General features: G+C 44.1%; 1 protein-coding gene across 1 annotated transcript; it reads left to right on the top strand.

The window, feature by feature from the left end:
• Nucleotides 1-1,510: 1,510 nt before the first annotated feature.
• Nucleotides 1,511-17,211, top strand: E2F5 (E2F transcription factor 5; the record flags this gene model as incomplete). The annotated part of the gene is made up of 9 exons (XM_084280500.1): nt 1,511-1,639; nt 7,659-7,768; nt 8,421-8,603; nt 9,787-9,830; nt 11,117-11,181; nt 13,836-14,103; nt 14,772-14,972; nt 15,361-15,405; nt 16,661-17,211. The coding sequence occupies 9 exons, from the start codon at nt 1,511-1,513 to the stop codon at nt 16,768-16,770; spliced, it is 1,155 nt and encodes a 384-aa protein (XP_084136626.1). The 3' UTR covers nt 16,771-17,211.
• Between the last annotated feature and the right edge of the window lie 36 nt (nt 17,212-17,247).

Raw genomic sequence — 17,247 nt, 5'->3', positions numbered from 1 at the left:
AATGCATAGAGGTAATGGTTAGCAAGGGTAAGAACCAACTCTTTAGCACAACTGGGTTAATGTATGCTAGTACATTTTGCTATGAAGTTTAAAATTAGCCTAATTTATAGGTCTACTGGCATCCCAGTGACCTCTTGATTCCCTGATACAAATATTTCAATGTTATCTAACGACAGAAGAAAATGACTGCTCATTCTTAGTCTGTGTTCTACTCCCTTCTTCAGAAGCCACATTGTGTCAGGAAATACTCGTGTGGAAAACTGTTCTATGGGATTTGCATGGATGCCCCTGATGCTGAAAGGTTGTAGTATTTCTCAGTGCTTTTCCATCACATTTATCAAGTGTTTCCTTGGCAATTACTTTTTTCTTTGCTTATTATTTGACCAAACTGCCTTTAGGTGAAGTAACTGAATACCTGGAATGCAGTGAAGATAGAAGATCTTATTCTTACTCAGATTCAATTTTATTAGTTTTGGCTCAACCATTTTCCTTGAATTTTATTTTGAACCTTTTTTTAATTATTATTTCATCACAGACATTGCTGTTGTTTTTAACATGAATTCTATTCCATGCTCTTGGCTCAGAAATATCATACTACAGTTCGGATTGTTTGTTTTGCTTGCTGCGTGTTCTACCTTTGCCATGATTTCCCTTGTTATGGTTTCCTTAGACCTTTCAATAGAGCTTTAAAGGATTTCTACCTTCAAAATGATGATAAAACCATAAACTATGCTGTGGGTCATAACTGTGCCGAAGTTCCTTATTCATGAGGATAAAATTCATAGTGACAGAAATGAGAGGTATATCATAATAATTAATTTTAAAAATAATGTGGGCTGTGCAGAGAGAGTGCACACCTGCTTACTCCCCTCTATCTCTTGCCCTGAACGTGCAGGGGGCCACTTTTATCCGTGAAAGCACAGCTCCTCCATCCTGTGGCCCACACTGCAGCATCTCTTCACTGTGTGCCCCCTGCCTCATGCGTGGGGCAAGTGTCCCACATCCTCTGTGGGCCGTGCCTGCCCTTCACCCTGGCCCGGGTCTGGCCCGGCTTACGCTTTCTATAAAACGCACACGGTGAAATGAGCGACAAGGAGCTCTGCGGCAGGGGCTCGGGTCCTGATCCTTCCCCCCTGAGGCGGCGGCCGGCCTGCGCCGCCTGCCGTAGAGAAGCCCGAGCGAAACGCCGGGCCGCCCCGCCATAGCCAAGTGTAATTCCCCTCCCGGTTGCTGCGGGGTGGCTGGAGGCCGCGGGGCCGAGGAGCGCCGGCCTCCCCAGGCCAGGCCCGTCACTTGCCCCGCGGCCCGGAGGGGCGGGCAGAGCCCCATCCCCGCCGGCAGCCCTTCGCCCCCCGCGGCCGAAACATGCCGGTGTCCAGGCAACGGCGGCGGCGTCACTTCCTGCGGCGCCGCCCCTCCCGCCGCAGCCGTCGGGCCCCGGCTCCGTTCCGGGCTTGGGCCGTTGCAACGGTCGCGACACGTGGCGCGGTGGGGCGGCCCCGCTGGCGGCATGGCCGCGGCGGCCGAGGCGGCGGGCGGCGGCAGCAGCAGCCGCCACGAGAAGAGCCTGGGGCTGCTGACCACCAAGTTCGTGTCGCTGCTGCAGGAGGCCAAGGACGGCGTGCTGGACCTCAAAGCGGTGCGAGGGCGCGGCGGCGCCATGGCGGCGGCCTGCCCGCGGGGGGGAGAGGGGGGGCCGGGGGGAGGGTGACGGCTCCCAGGGCAGCGCTGGGCTCGCCGGCGCGCACAGCCCCTCCGCGCAGCCGGGAGGGCGGTGCACCAAGGGGCCCGGCCGGGCCGAGCCGCCCGCTCCCTCCCTCCCTCTTTTCCTCCCTCCCTCCTCCCATCCTCCCGGAGCGGCGGAGGGGGTGCCCCGGGTGCCCGCTGCTGGCTGACAGCCGCCGCGGCCGGCTGAAGGAGGCGTTCCGACTTTTTCCCTGTTTCCCGGAACGGTCACCGTGCGTAAAATGGACCTCGCTGGGGCTTTTTTTGTGTTTAATTTTTGCTCTCCGCACTGACTCGGTTCGCAGGCCTTCATTTGAACCTGCTTCTCTCTCGTCCCCCTCGGTGGGCTTTTAGCAAAGGAAAGGCGATGCTGACAAACAGACCTTCGTCTTCCCAGCGCTTCGCTCACGACAGGTGCTCAGCTGGCAGCGTGGGTGGCCAGTTGTCTTCGCCCGGCTCTGCGTCATGCCGCCGCCAGTCCTATGGACTGCCTCCGAGGTGCGAAGGCACGGGAGGGCTCCCCACCCCAGTGCAAGCCCACCTGGCGCCAGGTGGTTTGTGCCAGGAGGCCGCCCTGTCTCAGAGGGACCCTCGGGTGCAGTGACCCCCTGGCTGGTTCCCTGGAGCACACTGGCTGACAGGCTGGGGCTGCACTGGGCTATCGAGGGGAAGGTGTGCTGTGCCTGTCTGGGTGAGGCCTTGGGCAAACTGCTGAGGAGGGAAGCAGCGGCTGGCTTGATGCTTTGGTTACTTACATCCTTTCTGGAAAACTGTCCTTGTTGATAATTCCCAGTGGGTGACAGCAGGTGAGCAGTGTTCTTGCAGCTTTTCCATGTATCCCTGTTTGGAGAGCAAGTGCTTCAGTGGTGTTACGGTGGCTAGAGAAAGTTTATAGTGGACTATGAAGGACACCAGGATAGGTTATATACTTCTACTTTAGTTACGTTGTGGTCTGGACACACTGGTCAACTTCTTTGTATTTAACAGCCTCTTTCTTTAGTAAAATGGAACTTAGCTGTCTGCATCTCAGGGATTGTCATGGAGGTTACTTTATTATCTGCCACATGCTGCAGCATCTTCCAGGTCAGCATGAGAAGTAAAGTGTACCCAGTTGGTAAGACAGTGGGCCTAAAAGCTTGGCTTAAAGAGCCAAAGAGGGTGGATTTCAACAGTAAAGTTGGGCTGTGTAGAGGAATAGGTTGACTTTTGTGAGGACAGTGTCTACCCAGAGGGTTTGATAGCCATGTGAAAGTGGGTATTGCAACAAGTTGTAGACATTTCTGCTCAAAACCTGTTGGAGACGGGTGTCTGAATTGCAGGATGCTGTCTGTTGGAAGTAAATACTAACTGAAGCGAACAAATCGTTGGTACTTTCATAAACAGTGAGTCAGAAAGCATCTTTCTGTGACCAGTATTTCTCATAAACCACATGTCTAAGGAAAAGCAAAAGCCAGTGTGTGTGCCGGTGTGCTCAGGGAACAGGTTGTACTGTTCATATAGACTACTTTGCTCAGGGAACTGAAGAACAGGACAGTCTTCAGACACAGCATTCCAAGAAATGATTCATGTGGTGAGCATCTTCAGATGTCTCCTCACTGACAGGTATTGACCATCTGATGTCATGCTGCTGAATCACTTTCCCTGGATGTGTTTAAAAAAAGGGTAGGGATATGGTTTAGCTTAGGACGGGAATGGTTGGACTTGATGATCTTAAAGGTCTTTTCCAACCTTGTGATTCTGTGATTAGTATTTCCCTAGCAAAACCTATATAGCACACTATGAAGGAAATACAGTTTGGAAACATTAACCGTATTTCTGGCTTTGTGATTTAGCAGGTGAGAGTGAAAAGCTGTTCTATAGGATGTTCCCTGGTGATTTTTTTGATACATCTGTAATTATAGTTCCGTGGTGTGTAAGAGGACACTTTGGGACATGTGTGCTGAGCCATCATGGGGCAGTACTGATGCATCATCCTGCGTGTGGTCGCTGTTCCTGCGAGTTCTGTGTGATGTATGTTGAGGGGTTTTTTCAGTGTTTTAGTGTTGGACACTTGGTAACGTCTGACAACTTGTGGGAGGGGAAGTAACGATTTTCTTTGCTTGGAATTTGAATTCTACGGTGCTTACTTTAAAATCAAACAGCAATTCTCAATTAATTGCCTAACTGTCCCTGAATAACCCTGTATAAATGAATCTAGTTATGGAAATAGGCTTGAAACTTTAAGGGATGAGATGGGAGGGCAAGAAAACAAAGTTCCCGGGTGCAGCAACCCACGAATTAATTGCAGGAAAGAGAGGAAACGCGCAAGACAAGTGTAAAAGGGGTGAGCCTTGGAAATGACTCCCAAAACATGGTGTGTTTTATAAGCTCCTCAGTAGCGTACAGTTTCTTCTACCTGCGTGTCCTGAACGGGCTTGGTTTATAAAAGCAGAACGCCGTCCCTGCTGTACTGACAGTACAGGCATGTTTCTGACCATCGGTGCAAAACATCGGGCACTCTGAAACCTGCTTGTTCGCTGCCTCCTTTAGAAATTAGAGATTGATGGGGAACAAAGAGCAGCTGCCTTACATTTGCCCTATTCCACCAAAGAAGAAAAAGCGTAACTATGATGTTTACGTTCCCGTAGCCTTTCTGCATGCAGTGATACCCGATAGCTTTATGTACAGGCTACCAAGCATGCCGTTTGCTGTAAAATTCGCACTGGCAGTCCTCTTGGGGAGAAGGTGGCATCATCTGGGATGGGCTCAGTCCAAAAGATGCAGGACCTCTTTCCTTTGGCATGTGGAGGGCAAGCAGGCGTTGCTGGCCCTTTGCTTTGTTAAACTGCTCAGCTATGACTCTGCCACGGTGTGAGTTCCTCTGCTCTTCAGTGCTAACACAGTGAATGTGCAGCCAGTAATTGCCACAGCCTTTTGTCAGCTCCTGGAGAGCAAAGAAGAAGTTGTGTGAGATTGTACCCAAGCTCTTCATTATCCTTTTTCTGGTTGTCTTTTTGATTTCTGTGCAGGGTTTATTTTGCCTTCCCATGCCTGTGACTGAACTGTGCTGAGAGCACCTTGTCTGTATTCCACTCAGTGCACACAGAGCCCAAGCACTGCACTTAGATGTCTTTACTCCAATTCAGAATCCACCCGGCCGACATTATGTAATGCCTGTCCTGGATACAGATGTATTCAGATATGAGAAGATGCTTGAAGGAGCAAGAGATTGAATTATAAATGGCGCTGGTCAAGCCAAATTTGTATGTAACTGTGCAGCAGCTTTATGTCACAAAGATTTTAGAAGGAATTCCAAATACAAATGATTCAGATGAAGGAATGTGGAAGCTACATCCACACATCTTGTGAGGGCCATTGCGGTACATGTCCATTTCTTGTGCTGCCTGGATCTGCTTCAACCATTTGACACAGGCTGAGAAATGATGAGTTTTAAGAGTGTTGTTGACAACAGGAGATGTGTTTAAAACTCTCAGGAGGCTCTTCAAATTATTGAAGCCATTAATGCGTGGTTTGTGTGGAGGAACCAAATGCCTGAACTTAGTTTCTGAGCCATGTGCCTATCAGAAGGTGTTACCATGGTAACTGCTGGAGTGTTAGGGAGGAAACTTTCAATGTTATTTTTTCTAAATATCTGTGAAACACATCATAAAATTTTGAGAAGATTATTAAAGTTATAAAGCCAGCATTAAACTTTTCCCAACTGGCCTCAGTTTGATTTCATTGTTACAATTCTTGTCGTAAGCAGTGGGATTTTGTAGCTGTGATTAAACTATAAATGGCGCTGGTCAAGCCAAATATGTATGTAACTGTGCCCTCCATTGCCTCAGTCCCAAACCTAGGGCTCTGGATCCTGGTTTGCAGCAGTAGTGAATCCCCACTGGTGTTGTTAATGAGAGCTCTGCTTTGGGCACACAAAATGCAGTAGAATTTAGATTACTGAGACTATTCCACCTTTGAAACATCTAAAGTTGGGCATTCAAAAATAGTAACTTTTTTTTAAGCCTTAATTATTAGTTTAAAAGTACATTAAGATCAGTAAAGCATTTATATATTGTACAGACAGGCATTTTGGAAAATCTCATGAGGTAATAAAATCTCCCTCTGAAGCACTTCCTTCATTATTCAAACCATGAGCAGTAGAGTAATGTTTTGAGTAATGGGGAAAAAGCAGAAAGTAATTATTCAGAATAGCAGCTGATTAAGTGTGTGCTGTCCGTTCATTGCACTGAATAATTTAGAGAGCTCACAGGAATTGTGCCTCTGAAGAGGGTGAGATGTACAGGTGTCGACGAAGTGTTGGGCAGGCAGCATCAGCTTTGTCGCTCGGTAGATTTTGAAGGTTTCTTTTGTGATAATGGGAAGGGGGGTGTGTGCATGCAGCAAAGGCAGCAGGTTAAGGTAGCTGGTGTGTACCAGCCGATACAACTGATTGAACAACCTGTTTCCTTGGAGAGGAGTAAAGTGCACGCTCGCTGTATATTTGTATCTATTTCAGTTTATTAGGTAGGAAAAGATTTTGACAGAGTGCTACAGAAACCAAAGGAAAGTTAAATGTGGGTAACAGTATCAGCAAGAATGCTGTTCGGTAGGTACATCACCATCAAGGAGAAGGAGCACTGTTTAGACTTCATGGCAATAATTTTTATTTAAATCTCCACTCATCTTTCATTTTTTACTTTATTTTTACTCCACTAGCAAAACATTAACCAGTATAAATTAGACTACTATGCCTCAGTAATTACCTTTCTAATAGGAAAGTGTCATTTCTTTGGAAGATTAGTGAGTTTGTCTGTGGTTCAGAAAATACTGTAAAAGGAGTTATATGGACTTCTGTCATGAAATGGATTTGGTTTTCCCTTCTACTTGTGGTTTTCTCAGGTTGTACTGTTCATATAGACTACTTCACTAAAAGCATTAATTTAATACACTGTTGGACCAAGTGAAAGAAGTCATTATATGCCAGTAGTAGAAATTAGTGGGCATTCTGCTTTGGCAGAAATTTGGGATGCACAAGTTTGCCAGTTATCCCTTCTCTTTGCCTTTCGTATTCCTTTAATCTGTTTAATACATATAATCCCTTGTAATCATTGTACCTGAGCATCCTGAGTAGTTACCGAGTCAAACTCCTCTTCTCCTTTTGGCTAATACTCTTTGAACTTGAGCTGCTTTACAGCATCAAAGAGATGAGGGTACAGACTAGCTCAAAGTTTGCTCTGTCTTAAGTCTTTGTATCAGGTACATAAAAGTCACCATGGAGAGAATTAGAGCATGGAGCGGACAGTTTCTTCTGCCTGAGCTTCTGCTTTGCTTTAAGCAACGAACTGTGACAGCATGCAGATGCACAGCCTAGCTACCTGTAACGTGAAAGTGGTAGTGTGACAGCAGTGAGCATCCCTGTGACCTGTACTGGTATCCTGGGGACAGGGACGTGGCTCTTCATTTGTGGTGTGACAGATTGAGCGAGCCCGGCTACGCTGGGAGGTGAATTCCTGCAGTGAAATGTTTAGAAGGCGATGTTAGGTTGCAGTGTTGCAGCTCCTCTTCAGCCACCTTGTGAAATTACAGCCCTGTCGGTTTGTATCCTGGCACACTTCAATCCCTCGAGTGACAGCAGAAGGGATGATGGTAGGTCGTTGGCTTCAGAGGCTTGCCATTGAACAGCACATGCTGAGATACTGAGCACAGTCTCACAGGCTGCAATGCATGTGAACTCTCCTCTCTGACAAGGGTAGACCTGCTGGCCTCCAGAGTGGTGACTCCTCTCAGCGTGCTCTGTAGTGCTGCTACATGCAGGTGCTGAACTCTTGAATTCATGATTGAGCATCTGGCCCTTGAAGAGCTGAACCTTCTCCCTTCAGTAATGTTAACTGGCATGTTTCCAACTATCTTTCCCTCAGCAAGCAAGTTGCTGATACTTGTTCTTCTCTTGACAGGCTGCTGATACCCTTGCTGTGAGGCAGAAGAGAAGGATCTATGATATCACCAATGTTTTGGAGGGGATTGATCTTATAGAAAAGAAGTCAAAAAACAGCATTCAGTGGAAGTAAGTCATGTCGATTCTGCAAGTTTTCACATGCTGCAAAAATTGTGTCTTTCCACTTCTCCTGGGTAAAGAAGACACCATAAAATTAATGTTCTATTCATCAGTGAGCAATATGACATTTTAGTTGCAGTAAAGTTGCAAATGAACTTTGTTTTTCCTTTGACTTGCATCTTTGATATGTAAAATCAAGCTTAAAGCATACAGGGGAGAAACTTTAAGAAAACTCGTATTGTTACCTTATAATTAGCACTTGTAGTTGAAAAATTTACCGTAGGTGGATCTGGGCAGGGTATTGGGACACAGTGTCTCCACCTACCCACCCTCCTGTAGTCTATGCCTATTTTCTCTTGGGTTGTTGAAGGTGAAAGCTCAGGCTAAGAGCTAGAGGGGAAGGAGAAGGGGCCTGCAAACCAGCTCCAATGCATAAAAAAACACATTTCAAAAGAAAATAGGTAAAGGGGAGTTTTAAATTTGATTCAAAGAATTTTCATTTTTCTGTTAAAACACTGCTGGGAGGATGAACACTAATTTTCTTCATATTGAATATTAGCAGATCTTCAGAATGCTAAAATTAATCTTAAGACATTATCTTTGTGTGTTTGCTTCAGATTTTCACCTCTTGTGGTTTCATGAACCCTTATGTCTTTTCAAGAGGTGTAGGTGCTGGTTGCAACACAAAAGAAGTCATAGACAGGCTGCGGTATCTAGAAGCTGAAATTGAAGATCTAGAGCTAAAAGAAAAAGAATTGGATCAGCAGAAACTCTGGCTTCAGCAGAGTATCAAGAACGTCATGGATGATTCCACAAACCACCAATATCCTTTTAAAAGAATTGTGTGCATCTTGGAACTAGAATTAAAGCAACAGTTAAAGTGCAGCTAATAGATAAAGCCTGATGTAGTCCATTTATCCAGAAGCAAGGAAAAGTTAATTTTTTTTTGTGGTAACATAAGTGTTATTTACACCACTTTTTAACCTCTCTGGCTGTATGATGGTAACCTGAAAATAATTTAGCGTATATGTACATGGCCATAATTTTTAAGTGCATTGTATAATCCTGGTGTCTTATTTAAACCCAATTATAATGGTTTCCACCGCTTGAATTTATACTTACTTAGCAGTGATTTACGTTAATCTTTGTTTTGTTGTCATTTCCTTCTCTTGAAAAGATTAAACTGTCACCCAAGGACAAATTGAGTTGGTAAAGTCCTGAAACTTGCTGGGTTTGGAACTGGAAAAGTATCCTGCCAGTCAGTACCCTGTAAGCAGAGAGTTCCTGGCACATTACTTGTAACCATGTGTTTAGCTGTCTTGCAAGATACTGAGCAAAATAGACACCTGAGATTGGGAGCAGGAAAGTTCCCTTTTTATCTACAGTAACAGCCATAAGTACTTAAAAACTTGCTTGCAGTTGCTCTGCAGAAACTTGCTCTAAAATGGATTTTGTAAAAAGGAGATTGAAGTTTGACATTAGGAGAAACTTTCCTTTGGGAAAGCTAGCACTGGAATTGACCCCCCAAGGAGGTGATGGAACATCCATCACTGGAGGTTTCCCAGAGGGGAGACATCTGGAATGTCTTTAACAGTTGATCCTACCTTGTGGCAGAGGAATGGGATGGCAGATGAACTCTCAAGTCCCCTCAGGCACTATTTTTTTGTGATTCTGGGAGGTCCTGATATGTACCTGAATTCTGTAGTTGGTGAGGAAAATGGTATTTTTCCAAACAAGATTTTACATGTTCTCTTTTTTTTAGAAGAATCTCTTCTCATGCTAGCTATGCAACTTTTTCCTTTTAGTATTGGCCTCACAGATACATATTTTTTTCTCTTTTTTTCTTCAAAAGACAGAACTCTGTTTTTAACCAGCCATCCTGAAAGCCCAAATTCTTGCCCTGATTACACCTCTGAGTAGCAGCAGTGAGTTTACAGCTTAGGCTGAGTTTGGATAAACGTATTTTAAAGGGCAACAAATAGCAGTTTCATGTTGCTTTAGGAAAAATGTTCCTTGACATAAATAACATTTTCATATGTCACTCATGAAGATATCTGCAACTGCTTCAATGGTAAGTTGCTGCGAGGCTGTATTTCTTACAGTGAGGGATTTCCTCATCTTCCTCTTGAACGTTAATTTGCTAACTAACCTGCTTTTTCCCTGGAAGTATTCAGTAGTGATCAGTATTGTGTCGCTCATAGTGCTAGTGACCAGCAAGTTTTGGCATTTTCTGGTTATAGTCACAGGTGGTACAGCATGGAAGCTCAGCTGTTTTCAGAGCACTGCTTTGGGATGTTTCTTTCTGCATTCATCCTTCTCAGCAGCGTGCCTCAGGCACCAGAAAGACCAGGCAGGTCGAGCCAGATGAAGTTTAATGGTGGGGCATTGCTACTAAAACAGAAGGATTCCTTCTGTGCAGGAAATTTGAAGAAATTGCCAAGAATTGCTGGCAGCAGCTACTTGCTTTGACATCTTTTCCTGATCTTGGGGCACCCAAGGGAATTGTTCAGCCTCCAGATAGGCTCAGAACAATCCCTTCTTTGCCACAAGGAAGGATGGGTTTGGTTTTGATTGAAAATGCAAGATTAGACAACTGCTGCAGAGTTTAGCGAAAACCAGCTGTGACTAAAAAGAGTTCAGACATTGCAAAATGTGGAGGCACCTAATTACACCAGTCACATAGTTCTTCAGAGAAAGGAAAGCATTGTTCCAAGTTACGGACAAAAGGGAAATGCTGTGCGGATAGGTGAGTGACCTGCAGTGTAAGGCAGGTGCTGCCAGTGCTGTTGATGTAATTGTGGTCTCCTGACTTTAACCAGTACTTTTTAGTGCATGTAGTAAGCCACAGGTGAGTTTGACAGGCAGCTGCTACACCCCAGTTGTGTGCACCACAGAAACTGTGAGCTTACACATAGGGAAGTGTTGGCACTGAAGATCATTAAGACCTTTTCTCCCATCTGTTAAATCTCTCTGTACTACCAACATTCTTCAAAGCCATAAAGTGAGCTGGGCCAGGGAGCTGTTTTGGCTGATAAAGAAACAAGTGAAATATTTTGACCTCACGTTACGTACACAACTAGGAGATCTGGAGACAGTGACAAACAGGTAAAGGATGTAGTAAATCTTGTACTGCTATGAGAAAAGGTTCTTGCAACTATAGTGTAAGTATTGGAATTCTGTGATTTATAGTATAGGATATACTTGAATCTTATAGGGACTATGCAAGTCCCACCACAAGTTTATTTCTGCTGGTATTTTAAGTGACCTGAGGGAATTGCCATATCTCATTTGAGTGGGTGTAAGGCTTCAGAAAAATACACACACTTAACCCTTTTCTAAAAATTGGTATTTCACCAGGAGACACACTTCTAGCAATTCAAGCACCTTGTGGTACACAGTTAGAAGTACCAATACCCGAAATGGTATGTACTGGTTTCTTGTTTACCTGAAGTGTTCTAGAAGGACAGCGGAAAAGAAGAGCTACATTAGAGTGGAGGATTTCTCTCTGTGTTCAAGAGGGGGAAGAAAATGAAGGTGATTTCAGTTGAGAAGAGACAGGCTTGGTGGGAAACAGTGGGGTTTGTACACCTGGGTAGACTAGTGGTAACTGTCTTCTATTAAAAAAAGAGGGACATAATAGTGGTTTTCTTTGTCCTGTTTGTGCTGTTACTTTTCAATGTTGCAGCGTTCCAAATTAGGCATAATTCTCATTAGTTTCCTTGAGAACTTAGTAACAGTGACTTTTATGTGTCAAGAAGGGACACAAAAATGATCAAAGGGCTGGAGCACCTCTCCTATGAAGTCAGGCCAAGAGAATTAGGGTTAATCAGCCTGGAGAAGACTCCGGGGAAATCTTACAGGAGCCTCCCAGTACCTAAAAGGGGCCTATGAGAAAGCTGGGGAAGAACTGTTCACAAGGGCATGTAGCAATAGGATGAAGGGTAATGGTTTTAAACTAGAAAAGGGGAGATTTAGGTTGGATATTAGGAAAAAATTCTTCAATATGAGGGTGGTAGATCACTGGAATGTATTGCCCAGAGACATAGTGGAGGTCCCATCCCTGGAAATATTCAAGGTCAGCCTTCGTGGCTCTGTAAGCAACCTGATCTAGTGAAGATGATGTTGCTTACTGTAGGGGGGTTGGACTAGATGACCTTTAAAAGTCTATGATCCTATAAATTTCTCTTGTTATACTGTTAAAATGATATTACAAAAAAGCCTTTTAGATTTATGTGCACTTCCAGCCCAGAAAGCCAACTGTACCCTGGACTGCATCAAAACCAATGTGACGGGCAGGTCAAGGGACGTGATTCTGCCCCTCTACTCTACTCTGGTGAGGCTCCAGCTGGAATACTGAATCCAGCTCCGGGGTCTCCAGTACGTGAAAGACATAGAGATGTTGGAACAGTTTCATAGGAGGGCCACAAAGATCAGAGGGCTGGAGCACCTCTCCTATGAAGACAGGCTGAGAGACTTAGACTTGTTCAGCCTGGAGAAGACTCTGGGGAGACCTTACAGGAGCCTTTGAGTACATAAAAGGGGCCTATAGGAAAGCTGGAGTGGGACTAATTATCGGGGAATGTAGTAATAGGACAAGGGGTAATTGCTTTAAACTAAGAGTAGATTTAGATTAGGTGTTAGGAAGACTGTGAGGGTGGTGATGCCCTGGCACAGGTTGCCCAGAGAAGCTGTGGCTGCCTCCTCCCTGGCAGTGTCCCAGGCCAGGTTGGATGGGGCTTTGGGCAACCTGGTCTAGTGGAGGGTGTCCCTGTCCATGGCAGGGGGGTTGGGACTTAGATGGTCTTTGAGTTCCCTTCAAACCCAAACCATGCTGAGATTCCATCCTATGATGTAGCTGTAGGTTTAGTTAAGATTTAGTTTATGTTTAGTCTTACGGTACTAGACTAGATATAGAAAGAAACCAGAGTCTCGCTTTAGATAAAAGGCTTAAATGGGCAAGATTAAAGGAGGCGGCCAGATTACTATTTATTTTTTGTTGCCTCATTTTAAATAGGGTTTATATAGTTGGGAGAAAGCACTGCATGAAGCATGATAGCCACTATGCTTGTAGAAGGCTGAAATACACCTGAGAAGTTTCACAAGCTGTTTTTAGTGAGACCAAGCAGAGTCTACTATCATAAGAGCATGACAGCTACAACCATGAAGCTGGTCTGTGGTACTATCTTTGTCCGTACCTGCTGAAACAAGTTTGGGCAACAGGAAGGTTCTCTGTGGGACCAAAGTTAGTGGTTGTAATACTTTTATTTTTTGTCTACTTGTTGAGGACTAAACCAGCTGATATTAGTCTTCATCTTCAAGTCACTTTGGATGTCTTTGCTTTGGTTCACCTTCCCTGAGGCTCCTTTCCCACCTTTCTCATCCTCATTTTTTTCTAGAACATACTCACTGAAAACCTATTGCTGAATTAGCCATTGTGCAGTCAGCAGTCTCATTGAGACTCTGCTAGAGGAAGCTAGTCCTAGCTGGATTGTTGAAGCCACTTGACAGAAGGCCTGGCAAATCAGCTAAGAAATTGTTTCTACTGACTGGTGGTCCTCTATTCACTGTCTGGGTGAGGTATTTAACTGGTTTAGGATGCTTGGTTTCAACCAGGACCTTTCTGAAGCTCTATTTAAAAGGAAGAAATGTAAATGCACAGAAATTGTTTACCATTGTTGGTATTGGTAAGATGTAGCCCTGCCGTAAGTCTCATGTAACTTGAACTCCAGATTTAGTTAAGTGCTTTGAAGAATTGTGTATTTGTGTCCTCTCTGTGTTGTGGTCAGGTAAATGCATTGCACGTAGGTAATCTGGTTTGGTTTTGGGGGTTTTTATTGCATCACATCTATTACAGCTTTTTCCCCAGGTATGATTTTACCAGTTTATTCCAATTATCAGCTCTTAGTGGTCTAACTAGAATAGCACTACATTTATCTTCTGGGAGGTAAAAAGTGAATCATTTTGAGAACTGTGGTCAAACATCTTAATTACTCTCTGAGGGAAATACCTCTGTTACATTTTATAAAGTTCAGAGTTCTTAAGGATCAGTAACTTTGATAATATACCACCTTTGCAGGGACAGAATGGACAGAAGAAATACCAGATCAGTCTTAAAAGTAGTTCAGGACCTATCCATGTGCTGCTTATAAATAAAGAATCAAGTTCCTCCGAGCCCATGGTGTTCCCAGTTCCTCCGCACGACGACCTTGCACAGCCCCCATCTCAACCTGCAGCTCCAGCGACTCCCCTTCAACCCGCCTCAGCTCCTCAGAATCCACCAGAACAGCACGATCCGAGTGAAGGACAAGAGTTACCACAAACATCAGTTGTGGACACGCCATCAGGTGGGTCCAGGGTTTTTCCTGGGAACTGGAGGGAAAGGATAATCTGCTAGAAAAGGTGGTAGATGAAAGAAAGATTGAAAATGTGTGTAGTGTAGCAGCTGTCTGTTAAGAAACTACCCCAAGGGCTTACTAACAGCTCTCAGGAGGTTAGAGGGAAGCCTCTTCTTTCTGGTGAAACAGATTCTTTCCTTGTACCTTATCATCTTATACTGAACAGGTTTTGGAGGTGATCCTGTTAATTATTCTGAGGTGCTTCTCCAGAATGCAGTATGGAACGAAATTGCCAGCCTCGGAAGGAGTGTAGGATTTGAACATGTACCTTTTAATGAGACAGATAATAAAGGAGCCAGTTCCAGCTTTTGTGCCACAAGGTCACTTACCTTCTTCAACATAGCCACAGTGAGAGACTGCCTGAGTATCAGGCATTTTTTTCATAATAATAGCAGGGTAATATAAAAGACTTAAGAAAAATGCTGTCAGTGTTACAGACTGCATTTCCTAAGGGTCCTGATTACATTGTGCCTGTGACTTTGGAAGGGGGAGACTCCTCTCCTCAGTGTCATCCCAGGCATTGGCCATGTTTTCCTCAAAAGACAAAGCCAGGTGCAGGCATTTTGTCTTCCCTTTTACCATAACAGACTTTGTAACGTGCTTTTCTGTCTTTGTAGACAGCAGCGTGCAGCAGAACAATACAACCCCAGCAGCTCCTTACTCCAGCCTTCCAGAGCCGGTGTTGTACCCCAGCCTTTCAGGAGACGTGGCCCAAGCTACAGCTAGCTCAAATGACTACCAGGAGTTGCTGCCCCTGGATGTTAACTGTATTCTCAAGCCAAACTCGTTCGACATAGCAAAGATGGAGGAGCCCACAGGTAGGAAGAAGCAGTTCCTGTTTAAATGTTCTCATGAGCCCTTCTTTGTGACCAAGTAACTGCTGAGTTACAGAGGGAGAGACGAGCACTTTTCCCACAGAGGAAATGACCAGGGTTCATCTCCTAACAAAGCCACTGAGCCTGTTGAGTAGCAAACTCATTTTGAGAAAAAAACCTTTCTCTGCCACCAATTGATATTTGGCTCCAGGGTTATAAAGGATCAGCGGGAGAAGTGTATCAGGAAAAAATGAGGGATACCAAGACAGATATCATATCGTTTAAGTGTGCATGGTGTGCCATCTGCACGGCTCCTCCCTGCACGCGAGCCGTACGGTACTTTGCAGTTCAGTGTGCTGACTCCATAAACACATCCTTGTGTCTTTCACAGGAAATATCAGTGGGGATATTATTGACGAACTCATGTCTTCTGATGGTAAGTATTTAATATCTTTTCTTGTCTAATAATCACCAGTAGCAGCATGGGTTTGTGTGAGCAGCACTCTTGGTAGGTGTCTGTTAAATCTGATGCCAAGAGTCAGTTTAAAACTACTTCTTTTCCCTGGACTGCCTCCTCTTTGTCATTCTTGTCTTTGCTCCCCTTTCTGTTCCCTGCAACAATTTTATTTAACAACCTAAATACGAAAACCTTAATCCAGTAAGCACTTACATGCATGAGTAACCCACCAGTCCTTAATTCATGAACATAGATAGAACAGGCTGATGACTAGAGTGCTGCCTTAAAAAAAAAAATCAAAAAATCTGGTTTGATTCTGTTCTGCCTCAGGCTTTCCACAGGAGCTTTGAGTAAATGTTTCAGAACATATTTAGATACCTGCACCAGTGCTGTGGTACACTAACAGAACAGACAAACATCACCCATTTCTGCTCTTGCTCTGGGTGGCCATGAGTGCAGGACTGAAGCACAGCTAATAAGTTCATGAGCTCCCTGCCTCTCTGCTCTGCCTTGTGAAGATGCCAAGCAAGGAGGTGAACTGTGTTGGCATTCTTCCTCCTGCACTTGACATACACTGCTGTAAGCAGCCTCTGCTAATATCTTCAAGCAGACACCCTCAGGGCTTATCCAGAAATAACCATGCAATTTTAAGACCTGAGGGGCAAGATGAGTTTATGTGAATGTGCCAATACAAGGCTAAAATGGAAACCACATCTGCACGAGGTTACTGTTCCTGAGGTGTGGCGTGAAGGCTGAGGCCTTCTCTTGTTTTCTCTACCAAGAATCAGCTTTAAGTCCATGTTTAAAATGTTATGCACAGAGAAAGTGCTAGCCTCCATTTTTCATCTGTAAAATAGGGATAACAGTAACTTCCTTCCTTAAAATGATAAATACTTGAAGGCTGATATGTGCAGTACTTTTACAAGGTGAAAGAATATAAATACATAAATATAAATGATGGCTTTCTGAAGAAAGTTTGGAAGCTGCTCAGGAGCTCCTTTCCATATTCCCCAGCTCTTTCTCCATTCCAGCAAACTCACTTAAGCAGGCATGTCACTTCCTGCTTTAGTTGGAAGGCAGTACAGGTATTCACAGTATGTACCATAGTGAGCTTGTCAGGTTTTCAAGACTATTTTAATTATTAAGACTAATCCCGATACTGGTGATGAATTATGAGATAGGGCTGATATTCCACAAGTGTTTTAATTTAAACTAAACTATTCCTGCTTTACAGTTTTTCCTCTCTTACGACTCTCTCCTACTCCTGGAGATGACTACAACTTTAACCTGGATGATAATGAAGGAGTCTGTGATCTCTTTGATGTGCAGATACTAAATTATTAGATATTGTGTCAACCAGACTACTTATCTACCTCTAACTATAACATTCTAGACTTCTTCATAACCTGAGTATTTGAATACTGAATGTATAACTTAGTTCACTGACTCTGGGAGTATATTTCCTTTTGCTTCCTTTTGCTTCCTTTAACTACTTCACAAAACAAATTCAACAACCAGAAAAAAAGGGCTTTTATCTAAGATTCCGGCACTTTTTTTCACCTGAGTGTCCTCTGTATAATCCACTGATTTGGAGTTTCCTTCGGTAAGGAAAGTGAAAATGCTTTACAGACTTTTGATCATTTTTTAAAAAATGATTGAGCTTCTTGCTCACAGTTAACAGCATTTTCTATGAAGCTTTACTGCCAAGAAGCTTTCTATTTTTTTTTTAACCTTTCAATCAGTTTTGAAGTTTTCACTGCCAAGCTGAAAAGTGAAGGATATCAACTCGAGTTATGCTAAATTGTTTCAGTGAACCAATTT

Source organism: Gallinula chloropus (genome assembly GCF_964237585.1).
Source record: "Gallinula chloropus genome assembly, chromosome: 2".
Classification (NCBI taxonomy): Eukaryota; Metazoa; Chordata; class Aves; order Gruiformes; family Rallidae; genus Gallinula; species Gallinula chloropus.
The sequence above is the reverse complement of the archived record's forward strand: the minus strand, read 5'-3'. Positions and strand labels throughout refer to the sequence as shown.